Here is a 25,159-nt window from a genome sequence, read left to right as displayed (position 1 = left end):
AAAATGACATCTGGAACAAACCACACAAGATGACCAATATAATGAAAAAGGGCATTTTATACATGTTTATTTTCAAATTTACATTCCACCATGAAACAACAGTAGGTGCAAAAAGCAGATGAAAAAATACCAAGTTCCCAGACCGTTTAAATATTGTGTGTTATCCCCTTGTGCAACAGCCAAATGAGGCTCAAATGCAATTTTCTTCTTCCTTTTCGTCTGCTTTTTGATTACAGTAGACTTTCCACTTTATTGACCATGGGTATTTTGAGCATGCAGGTATCACTGAATTTATCAAAGTCAGTGAAACTATAGCTTTCTAGTTCTATAGGCATAAAGTTAAATTTGTACTTAGTTTAAGCCATCTTAGAATCTGAATAAAGATAAGTACTACAAGTATTTCTTTGTCAGTCTCTTGAAACTTTCGCATGCATGGATAATTCCTTTCTTTGTATCATCTGGTTTTTTTGGTTCTGTCCCAAACCAGCAAGATAACAGAAACTTTTCCAACCACAGATCTCCCTTACTTCTAGTTCTCCCTCCCCCTCAACCAAGTCACACTGATCTGCATCAAAAGATCTTGTGCAGGATCTCAGCTATCTCAGTCACGCAAGTTCATTTCCTCTCTGGTGGGAGGCAACAGAAGCCAAATCGGTTCCTATAATGATGACAGCTTTTAATATGCTATCAGAAACACTTAAGTCATTCAAAAAAGTTTGTCTTCTAGGTTTTGGCACAAAACAGTAAACTTGGAAGAAGTAGTAGTTTACCCTGTCACTGCAAGTTAGGCACATGTATACACAGTGAATGTGACTATCCAAAGGTATAAATGCATGACAGTTTCAACAGCAAGCACTGCACCGCATCAGCCAACTGCACAAACACACAAGCACAATGGTATTGAAATTATTTCCTCTTCTTCCTGCCTTGTGCAAAGTATCTGATCATACATCATCCTGCAAGAAGCTTTGAGACATATCCATAATATAGACTGAACTGAACCAGATTATATTGTTAGGTTATGGCATATGGAAGTGTCCCAAAGACAAACATGCATTTCATTAACGTGTTTTTAGATGAACTTTAGCAGAAGCCTGGTCGGCCAAAGGAATTCTGATTTAGTTGATTTGTTGCTTCTGTTGCTAACACATAATGATCCAATGGCTGGAGTTATTTAATGAAGTTAGTTAGGAACACAGTGAAATACCTTTGAAAGTTTAACTGTAACTTACATGGTTCCTATAATAAGTGTATATAAAATGGACATACATTTGACACATTATACACTTCTCTGTCTAATCTTCTGTTCACTCATACCTGTTGTTTCCCTAGGAGCTGCAAATACACAGCAAACATACCAGTCTTTTAGCTCACTGGAGAACAAAATACCACCCCCCCTGTTCTTATTCTTACTTAGCTAGGTAAGACCCTGTGCACAGCTAAGGAAGTACGAACATAAATACTTACAAGAAAAAATTAAACAGTTTTCATTTAAAACAAAATTAACCCGTATATAGTATTTTAAATAAAATTCACCTTTTATAAGTGTAAGATTTTGCTTAGAGAGCAAAAGGCAACTCCAGGAGTTCCTGAATATTTCTGTGCGCTGCTGACAGACAAGCTTCTGCTGAGAATCCTTGTGCAAGTTTGAAGTGGTTACTCCTTTTCTTTTAGGAAAGACTACTATATTACAAAGAGTCACCGTAAGATCTAGAGGGCTGTAAAAGTAGAAAGGCCACATTATAAGTTACCTATAAAACAGTTTATGAAACTATCTTTTCCTGCCCTACTCCACACAACCCTGCAGCAACAAGGGCCCTGATTATGATGGATGTGCCTCCTGCCAGGTTCAAACCAGTGTCTTTATACTGATGCTTCACCCCATGATCCCAGAAAGATACCAGCTATGTTCCATAAGCATTGTAACAAGCAAGGTAAACTTTGTCTGTTTTATCTAGTTGTATGGAAGTGGACCTTAAAAATTACTTCAGAACATTGAAAAGTACAGTGAAAAATTGTATGAAGAGTAAAAACCTGTTTCTATTCTGGTCATTAGCAAAGATCCACTCCTCTTAGGAATTTCAGGCAAATGTATTTTCTTCTGTAAGTTATGCTACAAATTATATATATATATTATTGATTATTCAATTATGGCTAGAATCTTGGACAGGATGAATTTTTTTTTCCTGAATCCAAAAGGCAGCCTGGGTTGTAATATTCTGCAAATTACCACTCAGACAAATCAAATATCTCCAACAGAGTTGGGATTTTTTTTGAGACAGAAAGTCTGCCTCAGTTTTGTTCAGAAGCAGATTCAGAATCACTCTCCGTCATCAAAACACAAGATTCCAGCGCAGACAAAACCAATTTATATCCAATAAAGTGCTACAAAGAACACTAGCTTTCATTTTCTGTGTTGTTTCAGAATGTGGAATGCTAAATTTTGCTCTAACCACAGATCTAAAACAATTTCCAAAGATTTTCTTAATGAAATCTTTTAAACAGAATCCTGCCTGAAATCAGAAATATCTGAACGAAATGCATGAAGTTTACTACAGGGCTGTCAAACGTACAGACTGTCTACCTGTCAAGAGAACATTCTGATCACAGAACTTCCAACACTTGTCTTTAAGTAAATGCTCTCTGCTTAGGTCAAATAAAAACAAACCCTGAATCAAGCACCTAGGTCTTATTTCCCTTTGCAGCACTGACATGTGCCTGAGATTTTTTTGTATGTGCGAAACTACCCTCATTAAAAAAAGATGCACAACACACTTTGGAAAGTTACCTTAGCATGAAATAAAACATTTTTACATTTTTTGTACCTAATACATACTTTCCTGCTTTTTAATTCTTATTCATTGCACCTTCCTCTGTGTGCTTCAGAACCTCTGGAAAGAAATTAACTTATGTTAATACTTCACTAGCACAATTGCACTCTTTCAAAATACAAACCCTGACCACCAATTTCTGTGTTCATAAACAGAAGTACTRTTTCCTTACAGAGAATGAAAGGTTCCCTCCCCTGCTTCTCAAAATGGAGAGGAGTTCAAAAGAGGGCTTCAGTGCAGCCTCTGAACTGGAAAACACAAGAATCAAAAGAATCCAACTTTCTGTATTTGTTTGCTAGAGAGAGAAACTTGAACCAATGATGCTAGTCAGACTGACTGTTATTTAATATTATATTTAAATGGTATGGTCTGACTGCTAACAACTAATAAAACACTATGATCATATGGTGGAAAAATAGAACAGCACCTGCAAGACAGTTCTAAACATACAGTTTAAAAGATTAAAATACTGAGAATATCTACTATGGTCTTTTATTTTTGCTTAAGCTAAGACAGATCCTGAAAAGGGCCTCAAAACTAAGCTTTGGTTTCTTCTTTCTTTTCTTATGTTCCACAGAACCCTTTTTCCTCAAACTCAAGCGATGTTTTCTCCTTGATCCTGTGTCTCTCGCACATCTTTTAACATGCACRTGCCTTCTCCAACTTTCTGTAACACATTAACCATGCCTGTGCTAAATGTTTATCCCTCATTTATTATTTACCATGCTACAAATCAGCTGTTTTTCAAACCAGTCAGTTCTCCTTTAGGATATCCATTTTTGATGGCTGAGTGCAAACTGGAGCTCCCAGTGCCCCAATCATGATTGGAAGGCTCTGGTTTCTTCTTAGTCCTGCCATTAAGTTGCTACTTGCATTTAAAAATACAGCTGAGTCCTGTCTCTGCAGGCCAATCTCTGGCCCCTGATTTTTCCTTTGGTCCTGTGCCTCAGGGGGCTTGACCACCCTGGCAATACCCAGCCTCTTCAGCCTGTCCACCAGGTTCATCTTCAGCTGGCCTACGTCTGGAGCATTACGGGAGGGCTTCAGGCCATACATTTCTTGCAAGAATGTTTCCGCTGGTCGTGAAGCCAGGAAGTTTTCTGAGAGATGCGCTCGAGGCTCGAATGGTGGAGGGGAAGGACAAGGTGAACGTGAGGGAGAATTTGGCGGAGTAGAAGGAATGGGAACAGTTCGAGGGGGCTGTAGCAAAGGCAATTTTTCTAAGATGGGGCTATCATACACTTTGGCAGAGATGCCTCGTTCTTGCAAAAGCTTGGCCAGACTGCTGGTGCTGCTGAAGGTAGTGGTTGAATCTCTTCTGTTGGTGAGGAATTCTCCAATACTAAGCCTGTAAGACATGGCTGGAGTGCTCACCACCGCATTTCCAGTGCTGCTAGCACTATTTCCAAGTGAAAATGGAGCACACATGGAGCTGAAACAAAATAAAAACATGACAAAGAAGATACATGCATTAAACATCTTTATACCTGCTCTGCTCTGTATTTGCCTTTCAGTATGTGGAAGACTTGAGAGAAAGTAAGCTATTGGTATTAACTTTGATAGTTTCAGCTTTAATAGATTCAGAATTACTGCTCTGCAAAATATTTAGAAGATACTACATTGACAGAGAAGTTCTGCCATTATTTTAATACACAGAACAGTAAGTACTGAAAAATTTATCTTTTGTATACAATTTTATCTTTTGTATACAGTTTTTAGTATATGGTCATGGAGGAGAAAAAAAATCCACATTTTAAAATTCTATTAAAACACTTCTTGGAATAATCTTGCCATATAATCAAGCTCATTGTTGTGTTATGCCTTCTATTTAGCTTCAAAAAGTAAGTTCTGTTCTAAGATTAAACAAGAGAGACTAAAACTTTCCAAGATCAGCTGTCACTCAAGAGCTTTTAATTGCATGTTTCATAAAACAACTATAAGGCATATAAAGTGATTAAACATGAAAAACAAACAAACAAAAAAAAACCCAAAACAACTTACTCTGTTGAAGAAAACATTATTTAGTGAAGGTTTGCTATATTTCCAGACAACTGAAACCTGAATTCCCAAAACTACCTGTGATACAACCTTGTCTGGCTGCTTCTTATCAGCTGCAGAATATCACACTAATATCAGTCTTTACTTCCCAGGCACAAACCCTGTAATCTCTTCTGCTCCAACATTAACTCAGATGATGCTTCCCAAAACAGTGATTATAATTATTCTGTTTTCTGAAAAGACATTCTGGATGGATACTGGATGTCAGACACACTTAAACTTCTCTACTAAAGGTGCTCTAACAGCCAAAAACCCCCACAAAAAAACAAACATTCAAACAAGAAAATTAAAGCGGGTTAACAACTCTGAACCAGACAACTGATCCACTTAAACAGGTAATTCTGCTTTAAAGAAAACACAACCAACCAAGCCAGAATGTAACAATGGCTAACTGTAATGAAAACCTTTATAATAAAGATTTAAAAAAAAATCTTATAGAATCTGAAATATAAGCTATGATCATCTGTACTGTATTTAATTGAATATCTACACAAATGGCCAGTAATAACTTAGTTTAAAAAAATTATGACAGAATAGGTATCAATTGCTTCTTATAACAGATATATGATAAAAGAAATTTTCTGCTTAAGAGTGTAAATTTACTTTCTTCTAAAATACCCTGACTTGTTTCCCACTCTCACTGTGGGAAATTTTAACTATTCCCTTTATAATTACAGCCATTTGTATCAGTAGTATCCTACATGTTGCCTAGCTGCCTCACTGTTTTTTAAAGCTGGTCCATATGTTAAAAGCCAGAAAGCAACTGTTTAATTCTGTGCAGCAGCTCCTAGAACATCAAGAGTCATCGTACCTGGGAGTAACCTGGGTGACATCAGATGGATGAAGGATCCTACAGGTAGTGAAGGTAAATGTGGAATTTGTGGAAGACAGACATTTCCCTGGATTTGAGGCTGCAATGTGGAACATTTACATCCAGTGAGGGTAAAAATAAAAACAGAAAAGGACTAATCAAAGCTTAAGACAATATTATTACCACTGTTATATATATTTTTAATAAAGAAGAAAGGCAGTGAAAACAGCATTGTCTCAAGGGCACATACTTTCCATTGAAAAAATATATTGTCATCAGTTCATTTTAAAATCCTTTTAGTTACTTCCTTTATATTTTTTTCCATAAAAGATAAGCTGAAACTACTTTGTGCAAATGTTAATAATCTCAAAAACAGTAGAAGCCAACTAGCACTGCAAGAAACACTAACACCCAAACTGAATCTAAAACCAAGGATCATTCTGCACAGATGCAGGCTGCTACCATTTACAAACTGCTTTGTGAAGAGAAGTGAAAGCAACTGCGCCTCCTGTACTAAGCTGTATTTGAAGTAGCTCTTCCAATTGCACTTTGGAACTCTGCAGAAAACTAAGTTCTTGGAGGTAGATTCTTAAACCAAAATAAAGTCTAATAAAAGGTAGAGTCCTGAAAAGAATCTTGAGCCCAAGATCCCAAACTGCAGGCAGAGTACTCAGCATATAAACAGTGAAGGAGTCCTTGCAACAAGAAAAACAAAGTAGGAATGTTTTTCCCTTTCTGCAACCTCAACCTTACCTCTGGATTTGTATTTTGAAACACAGATAAGATCAATGTTCACAATACATCATATTCCCCTAAAAAGTTTAATACAAAATTCATTTCTTCCTGTCTTAAGCTACCCATTATCATCCTTCTATCAGGGCACTGTTTTCCACAGAATACAAGTTTAACGCTTTTTACTAACAAAAATAGCACACTTTTTAAATGAAACTGAAAAAGCCAGTCATCTTCAATTGTTTTAATTTGACAACTGCTTAGCATATAGTAAATAAATCAGATTTTGATCTTATCCCAGATAAGTTTTCCAGCAACCACGTTCTACCTAACTACAAACAAACTTGGAAGACAAGCATCACCTTCTGAAATCACCATTACATCTGGTAGAAACCAGATGATACTGGCAATGTCTCCCCACCAAATTCACCTGGTTTAATGCTACTTAATTTTAATGACTTAAGACCTGGGGGAGTGGAGGGTGGGGGCCAAAAACAATAAAAGCATCAAGAATGGATTAAAACCTCAAAAATAAGCATGCAAAAGGAGCAAAAACACTAACTGTGCTTCTTACCAGTGAGTGGTACAGTTGCTGAAGTAATAGGTGGCAGGAAAATCCCTGCCACTGGCTTTGCCACTGCGCATTTCGTTTTCTCCAGGAAGGAAGGTTGCACTTGAAATGTTATACCTCCTTCCCCTTCTTCCTCATCATCCTCCTCCAAGTCAGAGATGTGGTACACAGTATCATCAGACAGAGGGGTAAAACCTTTTGTAACAACACCTGGTCTTGGGTCAAGAATGGTGCCTAGGTTTGGTCGAGCAAGCTGTTGCCAGTGAAAAAGGGTCTGAGATCCTGGTGTGGCAAAAGAGAAGTGTCTCAGAAAGAGATTACCTACTATCATACAGAGTTACAAAAGTACATGATCAAAACAACTTCAGCCAACTAGTGCTGACACTGTGGTACATGTAGCGTACTTGGATGGCAATGCCAAGAATAACAAAAAGCCTAACTCTTAGCACCATACAGGAAAACCAAATACAAAGTGATACTGATGAGTTAGTTGATTCCTGGCCTACTTCCTCTTATGGCATATCATACCTATCTATACACAGAGCAACAATGATTTACCTGACAAATTAATCTAAAATCCTCTTCTGCTGAAGAGAGAAGGAAGACCATCCTCTTACCTTCAATGGGCTTGACAATTTGTAATTTTTCTGGTAAGAGGACACGGAAGTTACTAGAGCTGGCAGAAAGATCTGTGAATTCTGAGTTGGCACCCAGGGAAAAACAGCTTTCTGTTGGTGTACTACAGCCACTAGCCTCTTCTTTCTGCTCAGCCAGCAAATGCATCTTTCGCTCCCACTCCTCCTCAAAGAACTGCTTCTCGCTCAGGTAGTTCTGGCGACGGAGGGACAGCCTGTGCAGAGCTGTGGCTAAGTCATTGTCTCCAGGGTCTCCTGGCTGGCCTGCCTTATGAGTGTCCCTGGGATAAAAGAAATTAAATAATAGTAGATATTAAGACCATTAAAGTAAATATTTCTCCCCACACAGCAGAGATCCAGACTGAATTTAGTTTTGAATCAGTTAATTTAAAAAGACAATAACAAGCTGTGTTTCCTACCTCAAGTTCTTCTCAGAGCTACTCCTCTGGGACATCTGTACGTGGCTTTCTGACTGGCATAATCCAGACTGAAAGGGCTTTGCTGTCATAACAACACTTGACCGATTAGATCCAGGGATTGGCAGTGGGGCAGGAAAGGAAGAAGACCGACCACGAGTGACATTAGCAACCTTGACAGTGTCAAATACTCGTTTCTGTTGACCCCTAGAAGCAAGCAAATAAAACAAACAAGCATGTTTTTCAGAAGCATTTTGGAAAGGACATAATAAAGAAAAAGCTTCAAGCAACACACTTCCCAAAGGCTGCAGAGACATGACTAAAAAGATTTAAGCCCAGATCAGGATTGGCTAAGACATTCATGTTGTAAGGAATACTGTTCTAACAAAATATCAGGATTACCACCCACTTTGACTTGAAAGAACAAAATACTCCACTGATAACCACTGGAGAACTTTCAAGGGCATCTATTTAACCCTTACTCAGAATTAAGGGCTCCACGAATAGGCCTTCAGGGCTTTGGAAACTGCTACCAGTCTTTCAGTCTAATTTCATTTGCCAGAGAATTTTTCTACAAAGATTAAAAGGGATGAAACTCGTGCTGTGCACTGGAGAAGCTGCATCAGAAATCTGACAAATTCAAAAAGGAAATAAAATCCTTTTAGCAAATTCCCAACTTTCTCATAGAATTAAATAAGAATGGTAGGTTTCAATGTTGAGAAAACTATCAAATACAATAAAGCTTTTTTATTAAGTTACAAAGACGACTTATCAAAGAGGGAACATTCAGGCTTATAGTTTTCCAGAAATCAGTTTCACCTCATTCAATATAGGCATATGGAAAGATGTCAAAATAATAGATACATATAAAGCTGATAAACGTACTTTTGCTTAGAGGGAACAGGTTCTTCACCCTGACTCAGTTCCTTCCGCATTGTCCCTTCAATTTCTGCTGCAAGGGAGTCCTAAAGAAAAACACAAACCAAAATAATTGATGAATTAGATTCAAGGGTTCTTCCTAACAATTTTAGCAGAGAACATTTCTAAAAAACAAAAAACMAAAAACAAAACAAAAAAAACCCCACACTCAAAAATCTGCACTCGTCTCCCCCATATCAGTAGCTTTCAGCACAGTGTGTTATGCATAAAGCTCTAGGTCTCTGAATGGGGAAGGGGGGGACTTTCCACCCTAACTACACCTACGTATAACTAGTTTGGGTTCAGTTTACATCAGCAACAACTGCACTTCTGGGGGATTCTTTATGTTGTTTTCTTAAGTTAAGCTACAATTGCAAGAGCACTTCCTCCAAAGCCAAAATATATGTACATGGTGGATACCATATAGAACAGCCACCCAAAACCTGACAAATTCCCAGGATGGCCCAGAAACTTGTGAGAGTATAGTAATTAAACAGACCTGACACTAAGAAGAGGAGGAAAATAAAAGTTTCAAAAACCTTTTCCATTGGTTAGTTGAATTGCCAGAGATGACTAAAAGTTATGCATTTCTGATGATGCTCAAAATTTATTTCACAACAAGATAAGGAGATAAGGACATAAAACTACATCATAAACCACATAACAAATTCTCTTGGAACTCTTGAAAAAATACTTTGTTTTGTTTCTTAAAGAAATACTGTCAAGGTGTAAAATTCACATCAACATTGAATGATATACTAGCACAACTGAGCATTAGCTATAGAACACATCAATTCACGTATTTAACAGAACAGTCATATAAAATGAAAAAACAGTTTTAATACCACAATATGGCAAGTGAATGACTATTTTCCTAAAGCATAAAACTCTCAGAAGTGAATGCATTAAAAAATTGAAAGACTGTAAGATCAGCCCCTTTGCCTATTGCACAATAGTTCTCTCTGCAGCTCCAGTAACAGCTGTTTTATTCTCATAGTTCTATGCTACTATGGACCATATTTACCAGTAGGTCTATACCAAGCTAGTGGTATATTTATTACCCCAGGAAATGCTCCACATGCCTGGGGGCGGCAGAGAACAGCAGCAGAGCTAGCTCTGCTGCGCAGCAACTTCACTTCTTCTTGTGATTCATGCAACATCCCCAGACATTCTGCGTTCCGATCTTGCAGCTCATGTAGCTGAAAGAGGAAAGAGGACATCAGTGCTGCCAGTAAGCTTCAACAGAAGCAAGTAAAAGACAGAATGAAACTCATTTTACTCCTACAGAGCCTTGTACAGAAGAGACTGATTCAACACTACTGTATTTCTCCACATGCAGAGTGCATGCCAGCATCTGGAAATGGAAGCAGTAATAGACGGTGCTCAGCATGGCAGCCACACTGATTTTAGTGGTAAGGCATGAAGTGCAAAGTAAAACTCAAAAGAGGAAAAGGTAAGACAGAATCCAAAGGAAAATGCATCAAAAAACACTGTAAATACAGTAACTACAGATGCAAAAGAAGCATAAAGGAGGGCTTTAAGATCTAGTGAGCTAGAGTATTGTTGATATAATCAGTAACGGTCACATTAAAGCACTCTTTTCTCATAACGACTGAGAAGGGTAAGATCTACCTACTTGCACACCTTCCTTGCCTTTCAGACTCATGTGAACTACAAAAGTATTTGTACTTGAGTTATCTAATAAATTATTCTTTTTCTCCAACCATTTGGCTAGAAGCACACTGAAAAATGAATCAAAAAAAAAAAAAAAACAACTCACAAACACAACACCAACCCAATCCACTTTCTGTTCTCTTTTATTTTTTTCTCTCATGTTCTATTCCAAACATACATATAGAAGCCTTAAGTACCTCTGCTGTCAGTTGTCTCTGAGCATCTTTGGAAGCTTGTAGGTGAAGTTTCAGCTCCTCCTTTTCAATCACATGCTGAAAGCACAAAAAGGTGCTAATTATTTTCTCAACTGATTCCCCTGAGAGAGCTGATCCTCTCCGTACTCTACTGAAACGGCCACTCTCTTGTGGTGTAGTCCTCTACCTTGCAAGTCTATTCTCCCCTGCTAGAAGCATGCACACACACATGTACACATACAAGCTTCACCACCACTCCCTTACTTCTTTGAGTTTATGTTGAAGATCAACAATCTGAGACAAGAGGGATGAGATCTCTTCCTGATAGCGAACCAACTCCTCACTCTTTTCTGACAGCTCCTCCGTTATTCTGGAAATTTGAGCATTCGATTGCCCTACAAAATAAAAAAAGAACTTATGTAGTAGAGAGCTTTTCCCAACACACAATGAAAAAAACAGGGGATCTGTCAAAGTCAACGAGCTGCAAAATGACCAATGTTCTTAGGAAATCAATTCACATTTTGTAAAGGCAGGAGCCCTGGAACATCCGCAAAGTACAAGATAAAGAAAAGGGGTGGGAAGCAAGAGAAAGGAAGAGACTTACCTTTAAAGGTAGGTGTAACGTATTAAAAAAAAAAAGAACAAAAGGTAAGATAGAATCCAAAGGAAAATACACGAAAAAACACTGTAAATATAGTGACATATGTCACTGATATGTGAGAAGACAGAAGTTCTGCAAAATAACCATAGCAGAATCCAAGGCAGGCTGCTATAAATGATTTCAAATGACAAACTGGCTCATGACCTAGGCCAGTCTTATTAGAATATGCTGAAGTAGTCAGATGGAGTTGATCTTGTTATTAATTACCATTCTCTGTATGCAAAGAGATTTTATCAGACCTTGCCAAGCATAACATATGGATATTTAGCTCTTGATTTTGGTCATTACCTATTCCCCAAAGACCCAACGCATACAATTTCCTGTTTCCTCTTTTTTTTTTTCCCTTTGAGTGAGCAAGTTCAAGTAAGATGACAAAGCACCTCAAAAAACTGAAATATTTTTATACAATGACAGTTAAGAAACTGTTTACCTGCCTTGAAAGCATAGCAAAGTCACAGTAACGTCTGGTCAATCTTGCATAAAGAACAGACTAAAAATTTACAAACATAATCTTTAAGCAAAACAGCGTCTACCTTATTTATTTTTAAAAACAGAAGATTTTCCATCAATCATAACAGATTTTGAGTCAGAAAAAGGATTCTCTCTGACAGTGATAAGTATTTATTTTATTTTTAGAAATACTGTAAATTTGTTAGATACACGTTTAATTGATAGTGGTCACAGCTTTACTGTAGGACAGAGCCTGCACCATAGGCCTGCTGACATGTAACCTCACAGTTAGATACCTTTTTCCTGAAGGCATAAATTTTAAAGCCATAGACTAGAAATCCTTTGGGAGAAGATTCTTTCTTCGAGTCTAAAGTGTCTCGTGTGCTTTTATGTGTCATAAGATTAGACAAAACAGGAATTACTGAACTTCTCATTGTAGGAAAATAAGAGAAGTTACATGAAAACTTTATTTGCCAAGGATTTACATTTTTCAGAGGAAGTACAGTAATTCATAGCTAGGTGCTAATTCACAGTGTTTTATGATTATCTGGAATAAAAAAAAACAAGTAGCAACTCAGTCTTCTTTATGGTAGTTGTATAGAATAAAGCAATCTTAGAAGATAAGCATATATCAAATAACTATAGATAAAATATTGTACCACCAGGTTACACAACCACCACAGAAAACAAGGATTGTTCCTTAGTATTTCAGAATACTTTTGTGATTTGTATATGAATAGCTGCAGCTCTTTGCAAATAAGGATCACCGTTCTGGACAGAACACTTACCAATTTAAATGCTTTTGTGTATAATTTATAATTTTAAAATATACCCATATGTTCGGAGAGAAATGGTAATTTAGAATGAGTATTTAAGAGTCTATGCACTGATATATTTCAATGTCAAATGTGCTGAATACTCTTTTCAAGAAGCATATTTTGTTGATTTTCCAGTTTCTTTAGACTTCAATTTAGGAGGTTTCATGAACATTAGGTTCAGTGTTCATTTTCTCTCTTGCCCTCTCTCTAGAAACAGTACAGACATCTGAAGTTGAGTGCCAGAGTGAAACTTCGTGAAACACAGAAACAGCTCTGCATTTGGTAAAGAACAAGACTCAGTTCATTTACAGAAATTACTGAAGCTCATTTTTGAATTCAGGGATAACTAAGAGAAATTGCAGGCACTGGATGCTCAAATACTTTTTTACCATTACAAGATACAACCTGGATACTCACGTAGCTCTTTGACACAGTCATTAACCAGCTGCTGTTCCTTTTCTTCATATGTAATGGTTTCTGTCCTCAGATGGCAAGCCTTCGAGAAAATTATAGATTTTCCAACTTACATTTATATTTGCATCTATACGTATGTTAACATTATAAATTTTTTATTTCTGAAATTGTTGCAACTGAAGTCGCCCCTCTATCTTTGCAATTTCTGTGCATCTGGCCATACTTCCTGTCTGTTTTTTTCCCACCACAACCTGTTTCCCCGAGTTGTGCAGGTTTTTTGAATGAAAGATGCCCACACGGATGCCCACATGCACAAAACCTCTGTTTCTAATAAAAAAAAAAAAAAGTTGCAAAATATGCAATTTGGTAAGGAAATGTAAACCAGGAGTAAGTAACCGTATTTGCTTCAAAACTTCTTAAGGCAAAGAAATCTTGAAAAGTAAATAATGCTAGCCAAATCCATTACAGCAGTGAAAAGCTCTCAGTAGAATAGCATTTCACATCTTCCCCTGACTAGTCCATTGAGACTTTAAGTTTTCTGGGCCAGAGACTGAGTCTCACCACAAGTTTAAGCAACATCGAGCATACTGGATTTTCACCTTCATTTGGATTGTCAGTATGATTCCAACCTTTGCACACAATAGTCTTTGTATTCAGGACTGTTTGCCAATAAGTGACTCAGAAAACTTAGTGATTGGGTTTAAAGATTATTCAAGTGAATAGAAGTACAGATACACAAGTGCAGATAAACATACTTCTTCACATAACACTGTCATAAGTATAAATAGTTCAAGACTGTTCTTAGGAAAACAAAGGCAAGCAAATACTGGCTCAGTATGCCTGAGGCTATTTCAAGTCAAGGAAGGTGATGATATACCACAGAATGATAGCAACCTCTTTTTAACTCCACTTCTACCTACTAAGGTGGGCTAAATTCATTCCTGGCCTGTTAAGTTTCATAATCATATGCAGGATTCACAGCATAAAAGCAGTCTGACACTCCCTCACTCTTGTGTCACAGCACTACCAAAATATCTTTTTGATCTTTGGAGTTTTAGGGGAGATGTGCTTCTCAGGCTGAGTATTTTGGAGACAAAACGAGGGGGAAAAACATATTTTGTTCATTTTAAAGAATTCTTGTCCCTGAATTGTAAGCACTAAATAACACACAAGAAGGGTTGTAACAAATCAGAAAGAGCATCTTAACAGTTTCTGGGCAATACGAATCTTTCTTTACAGATTTTCAATTCTCTTCTCCACAATAATTATTAAATTAAAAGTTTTTGACATTAGAAATACAGGCCTGAGAAAACATAGGGAGATGGAAGAAAAAAGAAAGGAGGATACTACAGAGAACTGGAACTACAAAGAACAAGACTTTTTCCCCTTCTCCTTTCTTCCACCATCTTGTTTCCAGTCCAGACCAACATTTTGTTAACAGAAGTGTTCTTGTAACACGCAACCTCAAGCTTGTATTGGAAAAAGCTTACTTAAAAACAAAAAACCTCTTTCTTTAAAAAAGACTCTTAACCAATTTCCTATTTTACAAATTCCATCTCCACCTCCAGAGAAGAGACAATTAGCATCTGCAGATTCCAATTCTTGTAACCTTTGCCTTTTGTTCCACAACTTTTATAGCCATTTATTTTGTCTAGGCATTTGGTCCCTAATCTTGTAAAGGCACAAAGTCTGTGTTCATGTTTTGCACATAAGACATATCAATTAAAATATGGAGACTAATCACATACTCAAAATTAAGTTTGTCTTCAAAGAATTTAAAGCTTATAAAATTTTAAAAAGCTTACAGACTCTTAATATTGAATACAGGTTGACAAAAACGTAATGTGAGCTCAATAGAATTCTCAAAATAATACAACAAATTGCAGTCAGATTTACACCACAACAGGTCACACAAACCTGAGGGCCTCAGAGGTCCAAGAAATTTTGCTGGGTGTTCACATGCGTGCCTATATTCTTTCACATATCATAAAGGTATTGAGAAAGGAACACTAATGGACTCTGAAGATAACTAGGAGTATGGCAGTATTCTGAAGGAAACAGAGGGATGGGGGTGAGTGGAGGGAAAGTATTTGGGTATGATTTATCTACAGGAATGCAATAAAGTCATTTCAAGAGAAGCCCAGAAGCTGTATTTTTTAAACCATCCTGATCTATCTCATATCTATACCTTTGATCGGAGAGCAAGGTTTTCCTCTTCCAACTCCCTGAGCTTATCTTGCAAGATATCCAGCTGCAAGAGACTGTGTGATACATTGAAAGATTCATTGGAACGAAGTGGTGTGGAACAGCTGGAATCCGTTTCACTCTCCTCAGAAGCAATTGAAACAACACGAAGCAGGTCATCCTTCTTTGACAGTTCATGCTGCAGCTGGTTAACCTATGACAAAAAAAGATCACCAGCTTGTGATATATACTTTAGCTATACAATGTTATAGCAAATTACTTGTGCAGCCTCTAAATTCTGGGAACGTCACAGGTCCAGTATAAACTGAGATTAAAAACAACTCACAAATCACGACCAATTTATATGTATTTGCACAGAAGATTCAGGTTCTGTTTATTTTATAGGTAGCTCACAAAATCATAACTTTAGCACTGCAAGGGAGACTGAAAGAGGTAATGCAAGAATGGACAACAAAACCTATTTGTTAAATAGTTAACTTCAAAACAACTTTCCAGCTGCTTTGACACATCTTTACATTTTAGCTTGCTAACACGTTTCTTCTGCACTATAGCTTTCTGGAAAAAAGAAATCCTAGACATCTGTCCCCCAAGTCCACACATGAAATGAACTGTAGGCCAGACAAAAACAAGAGAAAAACAAGATCTCAAATTTAGCTACATTCCATTTTGCATATCTAAATTTATGCAAATACATAAGTCTATTCTGGCTTAAAGCTAATTACAAGTATCTATTTATTACCAGCATGCTGTTTTATACAAGCAAGTGAATCCATTTCACTATAACCTAGAATACGTCTGTGTTATCCAGAGATAAAAACCTGGGATACTTTATAGGTTGTCAACTTCTTTTTTTAAGCAAGAATAACCAAGAAAAGATTACATAAGCACAGATTCCTTGAAGTTAAAGATGGAGTGAGAATCAGAAGAATTCTGCTTTCATGTCTTTTTTTTTTTAAATATATTTTTTAATGTAAACACCCCATTAAATCAAGCTTATTCTCTGGTTGTTTCCTCGCTTGTGAAGTTGTTATGTAAAAGGTTCTGTCAGATGCCAACTACATAGTTTACTTTGTCTGAGATTATTAGATTCATAGGTTAAAACCAGAATATCAGACTGATGCTCAAAACAGATGCTTCTAAAAATACAGTTCTACACTACAGGTATATCATAATAATACCCAACATATTTGCAGCTTCTTAGTAATTACAATATTCAGTCTTCATAGTCAATTCTTGGACCAAGAAAGCTGACTGAACAATGACAATTAGATCAATGATTTCTAAGTGTATTTCTGTAGTTTGAGAACAGCAATAACCTGCTTTCACAGTGAAATAATATGTTTCTGTTAATCTTCCTCTTCTCATCTTAAAAAGAAAGAAAAAAAAAAATCACTCACTTGGTCTAGAGTTTGCCCTAGCTGTTCTTCTAGTGCTTCATTCTGTTCTGTCAGAAGATGGTTTCGTTTAAGAAGGGCTTGTCCAATTCGAGCTGCCAGTTCCAGGTCCCGATCTCTCTGCTCACAAAATGAGAACAAATGTCTGCTTTTGAACAGACAAATTTTAAATTCAGAGTAACTTTAGATTTTCCTGGCTATTGGTCAACATATCATACCTTTGAGATCCCCATTTACTCTCAAATAGATTGCTTCAACAATGCTGGTTAGAACAACGGTTAATGTTTCATCATTAGGATCCAAAACACATCCATAATTGTGTTTCTTGATACAGTTCATTCTCTTCCACAGTCATTTGCAATAATAGGGAAGGAAAAAAAAACAGCAACTACCTAGAGAACAGTTTAGTTTTTTGTGCTAAATACTGGAGAGGTTATATGGGTTCTTTTGTATCATTCCAAGAAGCTACATATACTCAGGTCTGTGGTCTTTCAAGCATCACCTTCTCCAGGATAGATTACTTGACTGAAACAGTGATAACAGGGTAGAAGCTAAGGAGCAATATAAAAGCAGAAGAAAGCTGTTCCTTTCTTATGCCTCCCTACCTCCTGTGAAGCATCCATAGTTTTGCTAAATTTTGTTTCTGAGACAGTGTAGCCAACTGGGCAGCTTTTCATTACCCCAGGTGTTTCACTATTTGATAAGCACCTCCTAAAGGTAACTGAACCAGAATTCCCAGTAACTGAATAAAATCTTTCCTCAAATACATGTCCTCAAATATACTAACAAAGCATTACAGAGATGAGCGTACCTCAGCTAGCAAATGTTTGACCATGTCAGCATCACTGTAGGTTTTTGTTATTTGCTCCGCATTATCTGTGCCAAGAACTGAGAAGAGAGAAAAAAAAAAACTTACTGAAGTAGTTTAAGAACAAGAATAATGTTGGGAAGGGAGAGAGCTAAAACTCAGAGGATATTCTTTATATAAGCACAAATACAGCAATTAGTTGAGGAAGCCAGTGGAGGCTATGAAGATGCATCTTAACTTCCGAAATATGAAACAATATCCATTTGGGAAACTGATTCAATTAGGTCTTAAACATTTATAGCTTTCAGTAAGGTTAGCTAAAAGTAGAGGTGCTCACACATCCTTCAAATTTATGAAAGTGAGAAAATCTCTTAAGACCAGCTTTTTGAATACAGTTAAACTACCGAATCATCCAGCCTGCTGAGGAGAGAGAAAGAGGAGTACTGTGTATCCAAACATAGCTGAAAACATTTGCAAACTTTACCCTTGGAACAAAATCCACTTTAGCGTATGTGACAGCTATAAACAGGAAGTATGGAGACCCCAGAGACTGATCATGAAAACTTATTTATGGAGTGCTTGATCATCTTTGAAACAGTTAAAAAGAAATGGGAAAACAGACTGTATGTCTGTAATTTAGATGCAGTAGTAAATCCTATTTTATTGATAGAATGACTTAAAAGTTTGAAGAGTTGGTAAAACTACTAAAAAACTGAGAACAATCAGGACTTGAAAAGAACTTGAAAAATAGGATTGAGTCAGGAAGAAACAAGGAGCATGGAGAATTTATGGCACCTGGAAAAAAAAAAAAAATCAGTGCTAAAACAAAGCACTGGCCCCTACTTGTTCTTGTCTTGAGAACTAAAATATTCTAGTAAAGAAGAAACCTTAATTACCTTGGGAAAATTTGTGAGATTCAGCCAAGGAGGAGGGAGGAAGTTCAATAAGAGCTAGAATGACAGAAAATGAAAGGCAGGAAAAAGAACAGAAGGGAGAAAGAATTAAAATATAAGGACATAGATGATTGATTTGCATGCATCCACCACCACCAAAAATTGAAGTGTGTGTAAACATACACTTTGGACTACTAAAACTTTCTTAGAACTTTTAAAAAGAGCCATTTTAAATATGATACCCTTCAGGAGTGGAATTACACATTTTACTTACAGGAGATGGGTGTTTGTGCTGGTATAAGTTCAGCAGAACTTCATCATTTTTGCTTTATGGAATCAGGATCATGAAAGCAAAGAAGGCAGCAATATAAATGTAACAAATATGGAAATATCTGCTTCAGCTGAATTTCTAAGTTAACCTGTTTTGAAACTAATTCCATCACCACCACATTGCAAGGTAAGATTGTTACTGGTCTAAATTTACTTCTGAGGAATTGTTTGATTGTTCTACTGCGTTTAAACCTGCTTCGTACTCTGAATAGAGATACTGGTATTGGTTCTGGGGTTTTCTGTTTGTTCTCATTGAGGGCTGCACATTTTGCTGAGACACTGAAGCACTAACTTGAAGTGCACACCATCTTTATTTACAGGTTATATAAGTTGTGTATGTCCTTTACTTAAGTAACTTCCACACATAACCTTGCAGAATATAACACTAAGGCTGTGCTGGGGGGGTGGGGTGGGAGGTGGAAGTAGCATTTTAGTTTGAGCAGAAACTTATGCAGTCATGAAAAACAGGCAAACAGAAAGAACAATCTAGAAGAATGAGGTGTACTCAGCTGTTTCTCTAAAACAGTTTGCAACAGTAAAATAAACCAAACTAACAAATAAAACACTTTTCCCCCAGGTAGATCAGTAGGCAAAAAAAAACCCAACACATGCTCTTTGGATATTTAGAACCTTTGAACTTACAGCAGTGCCATTTACTAATTATATTTCCAAGCAGGGAAAAAACAGAAAATCTCTTCACAAAATTTAAAGTACCTATCTATCTGTGGCAAGACAGGCACTTGAGAGGTCAACTTTACTGTACTACTTTGACAATGGTTGCAAATACGTGATGAAAGCAGACTCCAAACTCACTTACTAACCTTCTGAAAATTCACTGCACATACATAAAGCAGCGTCAGCCCTTACAAGCAGAAGATTACAGCCAGATTGCCTGTGGTAAGTGTTCCCATCAGATGATTCAAAGACTATTCAGTGCTAAGTCACCTTAATGAACTAACTTATGCTAATTTCATACATGGTTACTCAAGCAGGTTTTTTGATGTCTCCTTTCCTAAAAGCAAAAACAACAAAAAGCTTGTCCCAAAAATATTTGCTCCGGTAAATGAAATCCCAGAACTAACAGCTTTAAAACTTAGCTCCATACAACTTTTGTTATTTTCACACAGTACAGGATCACAGTCATATTTGGTTTGTTATAATTCTCTCTCATGAACACATGCATGTGCAATCTCTCCTCACTCACCTTGCGGAGTGAAGGCTGCAAACAACTCTTCATTTTGGTTAATGTTCTTGTTATCCACTGCCATGTCCTTTTATTCACTTTTATAAAGGAGTTCTAATGATGGAGGTTTTGTAACTCAGGGTTCTTTAACTACACTACCACAGTTGAAGCATAAGATATTCTTCCACCTCACTGAAAACATTGCCAGTGAGACTCAATTGCTCATTGYATCAACCTTCTAAGAGGCAGCAGCAGCCATAAAAAGAGGAGGAGCTCAAGTGCAATAAACTGGGTTTTTCCTTAGATGCTGTACAAGCTACACATTGACTCACATCATGAGCCTGGCATCCTCTTTTGGAAAAAGTTACAACAATTTTTCCATAGATACACACACACACCTAATTGGTCCTAATTGGAAACAAACTTAGAGATAACCCAACTTATGCTTCAAGAGTATGATTTTAATAAATTGTCATATTTATTCCCAATTACAATCATTAGTAAGAGAGATACAAACTTCATCTAACAAGGTCTACCAGTATAGTATTTATAGACTATAACTACACCCTGATTCGTAGTCGTATCTGTCTTCCTACAAATTATTATGCTCAAAAGGGCTAATATGAAGACTACTACAGTCAAACTCTTTGGATAATTTCTAGGAGAAATGTAAACCTTATTTATCCTGAATTTATTTGACTCTGCAGTTACAAGAGTGTTCTTAAATGATGGGATTAGTTTTCTGCTATACTGATCTTTTACATTAGCATGAASCATTTCACATCCTGGTTGCGTGGTTAAATTTTAATCTCACATAGAGAAGCATCTAGACTATTGTAAAATGCAAAGTTCTAAGATCGACTTGTTCTTAAGATTCACTTTTGGATGGAATTCTCACAGTCATTGTAAGAGGGCATTTCTGAGAATGTCAAGAAAACATCTATGGCAACTGTTCAAAAATCACACAAAAGCAGTTTATCATTTTAACAGGACATTTCTTCCTACAGTTAAAAAGTATTTCTCACTGGGTGAAAGAAGAAGGCACCATCTTCTGCAGTCCCTGGAAAACTGAATAATAAATAAAAGACTTTGTCCTTTAAACCCCTGCCCCTCTCACCACAGTTTGGAAATGCAGGCTCACACTGCCAGAAGGGCCTTCTCTTAGAGAGCTCTGTTCTTAATCACACTGGAAACAGCCTCAGCAGAGCTGCATTTTACGTAGACTTGCTTCCAGCACTGACAGACTCTGATCCCACCTCTTGAAAATTAAACTTAGAGGCAAGTACACACCCCAATGACTACACAATTGCTTCAAGGGAACTATAAAAGTGTTCACTCAATTCAAAAATGTTTATGCTTGCAATATTATTATCAGAAATAGACAGAGCAATAAACATCGATTAAGAGGCTTTTTAAATACTTCCCATAATTAAAAAGAATTCCAAAGCTGCAAGTTCAACAGAGAATAAAGATCTCCTTAAATTGTGGACACTGCATGCTTAGAAGGTAATATTTTGTTTACTCTTTTGCTATATTCCCTGGGTGGAGCACCAACAAAAAAACCTCTTTCAGTGGTGGAACATACAAGGAAAAGGTAATCATTACAGAGAAATAGTAAGTCGTATCTAAACACCAAGTTCACCCTTCCCAAGTGGTTTTTCCCAATATATGGAGGAAAACAGGACTCTCCCATTTCTCTGAAAGGATTACAAAATGTTCTCCTCTTTTCACAGGAAAACACTTGAAAGTACAAGCAAGTAAGTGTTCGGTTCTTCGTTAGCCTTCTATAACATTTGATTTTTAATATAGTCAAGGAGGAAGTTTTCTTCATATTGTCTGAAGCTGGCATTTTCTTTCTAAAGACCACCTATCTTTGTTTTGTTTGTTTTAAGAAAAGAACTGCTGTAATCATAACTAACTGATAGCCATAAGTTACTTTTTATTTTCAAAACTGGAAGGCAGTGATCAGTGTTGATGTAGTACCAAACTACTTGGCATTCACAAAATTTCTATCTCCAGAAGAAACCATTAACAGCATTTCAAAAGAAACATTGACGCAAAACAAATGGCAAACATCTACAAAAGAACCACAGCATCATTAATGTTCCTGAAAACAGAGCTGCTGCATACTCTGTACCTTTCATGTCACATCCAATCCAGTACAATTATAGGTTCCTGCCTCTTTTTCCCTACCACAGGGAAAATTTGACACACCTCTGTGTCAAATCAAATGATCATGCAGCCATGTGACATGCTAGGTCAGCTCTTAGAATTGCAGAGCTGAACTACAAGCACTTCCTCTGAACTCAGCTTATTGTTCCTCCTGTGCAGAATTTTGCAGATTTGAATGTTGCATTTTAATATCAATCAGTTCATATTTACTTTTTTCTCTTCAATAAGTGCAAAAAAATCCTTAGGCCCAGAGATACTCACTCATGTAACGGAAGGTCTCCTCGTCATGAATCGGAGAAGTGGTTTCAGGAAGATGATCGTGGCATGTAGGGGACTGGATCCAGTCTTGATTCTCATATAGGTACAGAGAGTCCACTCGTAATTTGTACTCTGGCAACTGCTCTTCTAGCATACTCACCAGCTCTACCTCAGGAAGATCTTCACTGGAGCAGACATCTAAAAGCAAGCACATGCCACGTAACCAAAACTACGTACGCTACTATTAAATATGCTACATACATGCCATAGTAGTAGAAATTCTATATGCTAATAAATATTTTATAAACCTTCAGCAGATTTTTTTTGTACTAGACAAATTATCAGAATATTTACTGAATCAATACTTGATTGATACTGTAATATTTGCAAGTTCTTCATCCTCAACTGCTTTCATAACTTCCCGGAAGGGTAGTCTAGCCTCAGACTTCTTAAGTATGACATATTTAAAAAGTTTCAATTTCTATCTTTTCCTGCTTATTCTCAAAACTAAAAAACAGACCTACCAGCTATTTTACCAGCTATGGATTTTGTAAGGTTCCACTGGCTTTAGCATGGTTGTAGTTCCCTTTTCTGAAGGAAAACCTTTTTTTCCTTGTTCTTCTGTTTCTCCTTTTGTTTGGTATTGAACACAGGTTCGAAAAACTAATCTTAAAGTAGCTACCAAAAAAAACCCACCAAAAAAACCCAACTGAATACTGCCTTGAAATTAGATAGCTCAAATCTAAATTCCATTATCATCCATACCAAATCACACTTTATGTGAACATGGTACCCAAAATAGTGAAAAGGAAGTTTAGCTCTTCCTATTTCCCCTAATCTCTTCATGATTACTTGGGGGTGAGAGGCAAAAAAAAAAAAAAAGAAAAGAAAAGAAAAAAAATCAGATACAAGACGCTAAAATACTCTGGAGAAACCTATCAAGGGTATACAATGATTATCTAACATTTCCACTGAAGAAGAAAATTATCTTCAATATCTTTCAATGGAAAAATATCAATGTTAACAATCAACACTGAATATTTTACAAACAACATTTAACAATGGAAACTGATTTAACATGCTACTTAAGACTACCCACTATTTTTTTTTCATGTGCATTATCAGATAAGCAATATAAAGAATATGAAATTGAAACCTTTCTTCAGGTAGCTGTCCTAAAAAATGTTAGATTTATTCAGGATTTATAATGGAATTATTTTTTGAACTTACCAGAGATGCTCTCCAAGGCTCCGTGATCGAAATTCATGAGTTCCTTCTTCACAACTCACTTCTTTGGAAATAGCATTCCCTAGTCAGACTGTGCACTGTCCGTTTTTTGCTTTGGTAGAAAGATGGCTTTGGTTTAGAGTCAGTGAGAGCCATCAAGCTACCTAGACACTAACTAATCAGATGTCAACTCACTCCCATAGACTGCTGCATACTCCAGATCTATTGCCATCTTTGGACGTGCTTATTTCATCTGAGGTACTGATCACTAGAAATATCTATCAAATATTTCACATAAGCTTCATGAGCTTCTCAGTTCAGCCATCATCTAGAAATAAAACAAACAGAATGGGAGTTTCACAGATGCTGCTGTCTTTCAAGCCAAACAGGACAGTTAATGGGACCTCATCTCTTTCAGTCTACTGAATTTCCCCCCTGTACTATTATATTTAACTCAAAAAAATTTAGACAAACATTTTAATCCTCAGTTAACACATTACATGTAGGATGTAGCATTAAAAATATGCCTTTTCCCTGCAGATGTAACAAATCTCAGCTTTACCATGAACTTTGTCAATTACTATTTGTCTGTACCATTACTCCTTGTTTATATAATATTTAGTGTATGACAGCTTCATTCTCCGACATGGGGCATTTAGGTTTTACTGTAGAGGATAGCAGCTCCAACTAAACAGAAATTTTCTTCAGGATAGTAAAGTTATTTAAAACGACAGGTTCTAAAGGCAGGATTTCGAAACTGATGTAATTAGCATTCTGACTGTTATAAAGAAATTTTATTGGACTGTTTTCTTTAATCTCTTCCCCTTTAAAAGTCTGTTAATAAAGAACCGGATCTATCAGAAAAGTTACTTTGTGAATGATCACAGAATTTGTGATTCCTCTTCAGCAGAGTCTCATTAAAAACAATTTAACAGTTTAAAACATAAATGAAGCTATAATGTATAATTGAGATTATTTATCAGAACTGTTTAAGAAAGTGAAAATTGTGCTGTTCTCTTGACAAGACTAATTGATCATCCTTCACATAATATACAAAAGTAGTCCTAAATAATAGAAAAACCCAAAATGCGAGAAAACAAAGCCTTTTCACTCCTCCTACATTCAGTAAACACAAAGTTCTCCTGAAATCTCAGAATAGTTCCAAATTTGCTCTTAACAGTTTCCCAAAGGTCTCCCACCACCAAGCACAGCAATCATAGGTCTGTCTTGCTGTCATAGTAGCCTCTCATTTGACAAGATCAGAGTGGACAGTGCAGGAACTTTTTAAAGAAAGCCTAGAGCTTGCTAGTTCATCCACTTGTAGACTTTGACAGATCAACAAAGAACTTTCTTCCATTAAGATCAGCTCAGGCTTGCTAGCAGTATCTTCTTGCTTTGTCATTTCTTTCTTTATATATGTATTTTATTAACTAGTTTTAATTGTTAACTGTATTAGACACTTACTAAAAATGTTAAGACCGAGATTTCAGAAACATTTATGATTTG

The 25,159-nt window shown here is 36.7% G+C and overlaps 1 protein-coding gene across 7 annotated transcripts; it reads right to left on the bottom strand.

Annotated features, from left to right (window-relative positions):
- Positions 1-39: 39 nt before the first annotated feature.
- TRAK2 (trafficking kinesin protein 2) lies at positions 40-23,981 on the bottom strand. 7 transcript variants are annotated; one of them, XR_003256986.1, is made up of 17 exons: positions 23,657-23,981; positions 22,430-22,624; positions 17,594-17,670; positions 16,786-16,902; positions 15,372-15,581; positions 13,187-13,265; positions 11,105-11,235; positions 10,844-10,918; positions 10,034-10,171; positions 8,940-9,019; positions 8,058-8,261; positions 7,621-7,919; positions 7,007-7,285; positions 5,701-5,800; positions 3,554-4,263; positions 2,837-2,891; positions 40-1,718 (listed from the first exon to the last, which is right to left on the bottom strand). XR_003256986.1 is itself a non-coding variant. In XM_026087458.1 (16 exons), the coding sequence occupies exons 1-15, from the start codon at positions 23,691-23,693 to the stop codon at positions 3,585-3,587; spliced, it is 2,700 nt and encodes an 899-aa protein (XP_025943243.1). In that variant the 5' UTR covers positions 23,694-23,981; the 3' UTR covers positions 40-2,891; positions 3,554-3,584. The 7 variants fall into 7 exon arrangements, 6 of the variants coding, with proteins under 6 accessions (XP_025943243.1, XP_025943256.1, XP_025943236.1 ...); XM_026087458.1 differs by having other exon boundaries at positions 40-2,891; XM_026087471.1 differs by lacking the exon at positions 2,837-2,891.
- Positions 23,982-25,159: the final 1,178 nt, after the last annotated feature.

Source organism: Apteryx rowi, unplaced genomic scaffold (genome assembly GCF_003343035.1).
Source record: "Apteryx rowi isolate R43461 unplaced genomic scaffold, aptRow1 scaffold_12, whole genome shotgun sequence".
NCBI lineage: Eukaryota > Metazoa > Chordata > Aves > Apterygiformes > Apterygidae > Apteryx > Apteryx rowi.
This window is presented reverse-complemented; position numbering and strand designations above follow the sequence as displayed.

Coding starts and splice junctions, on each gene's coding strand:
- TRAK2 (XM_026087451.1), bottom strand. CDS start 23,693: ATGAATTTCGATCACGGAGCCTTGGAGAGCATCTCTG. Junction 15,582..16,785: donor TAGGGCAAACTCTAGACCAA/GTGAGTGATTTT, acceptor TTTTTGTCATAG/GTTAACCAGCTGCAGCATGA. Junction 10,172..10,843: donor AGAGACAACTGACAGCAGAG/GTACTTAAGGCT, acceptor TTCCTCTTTCAG/CTACATGAGCTGCAAGATCG.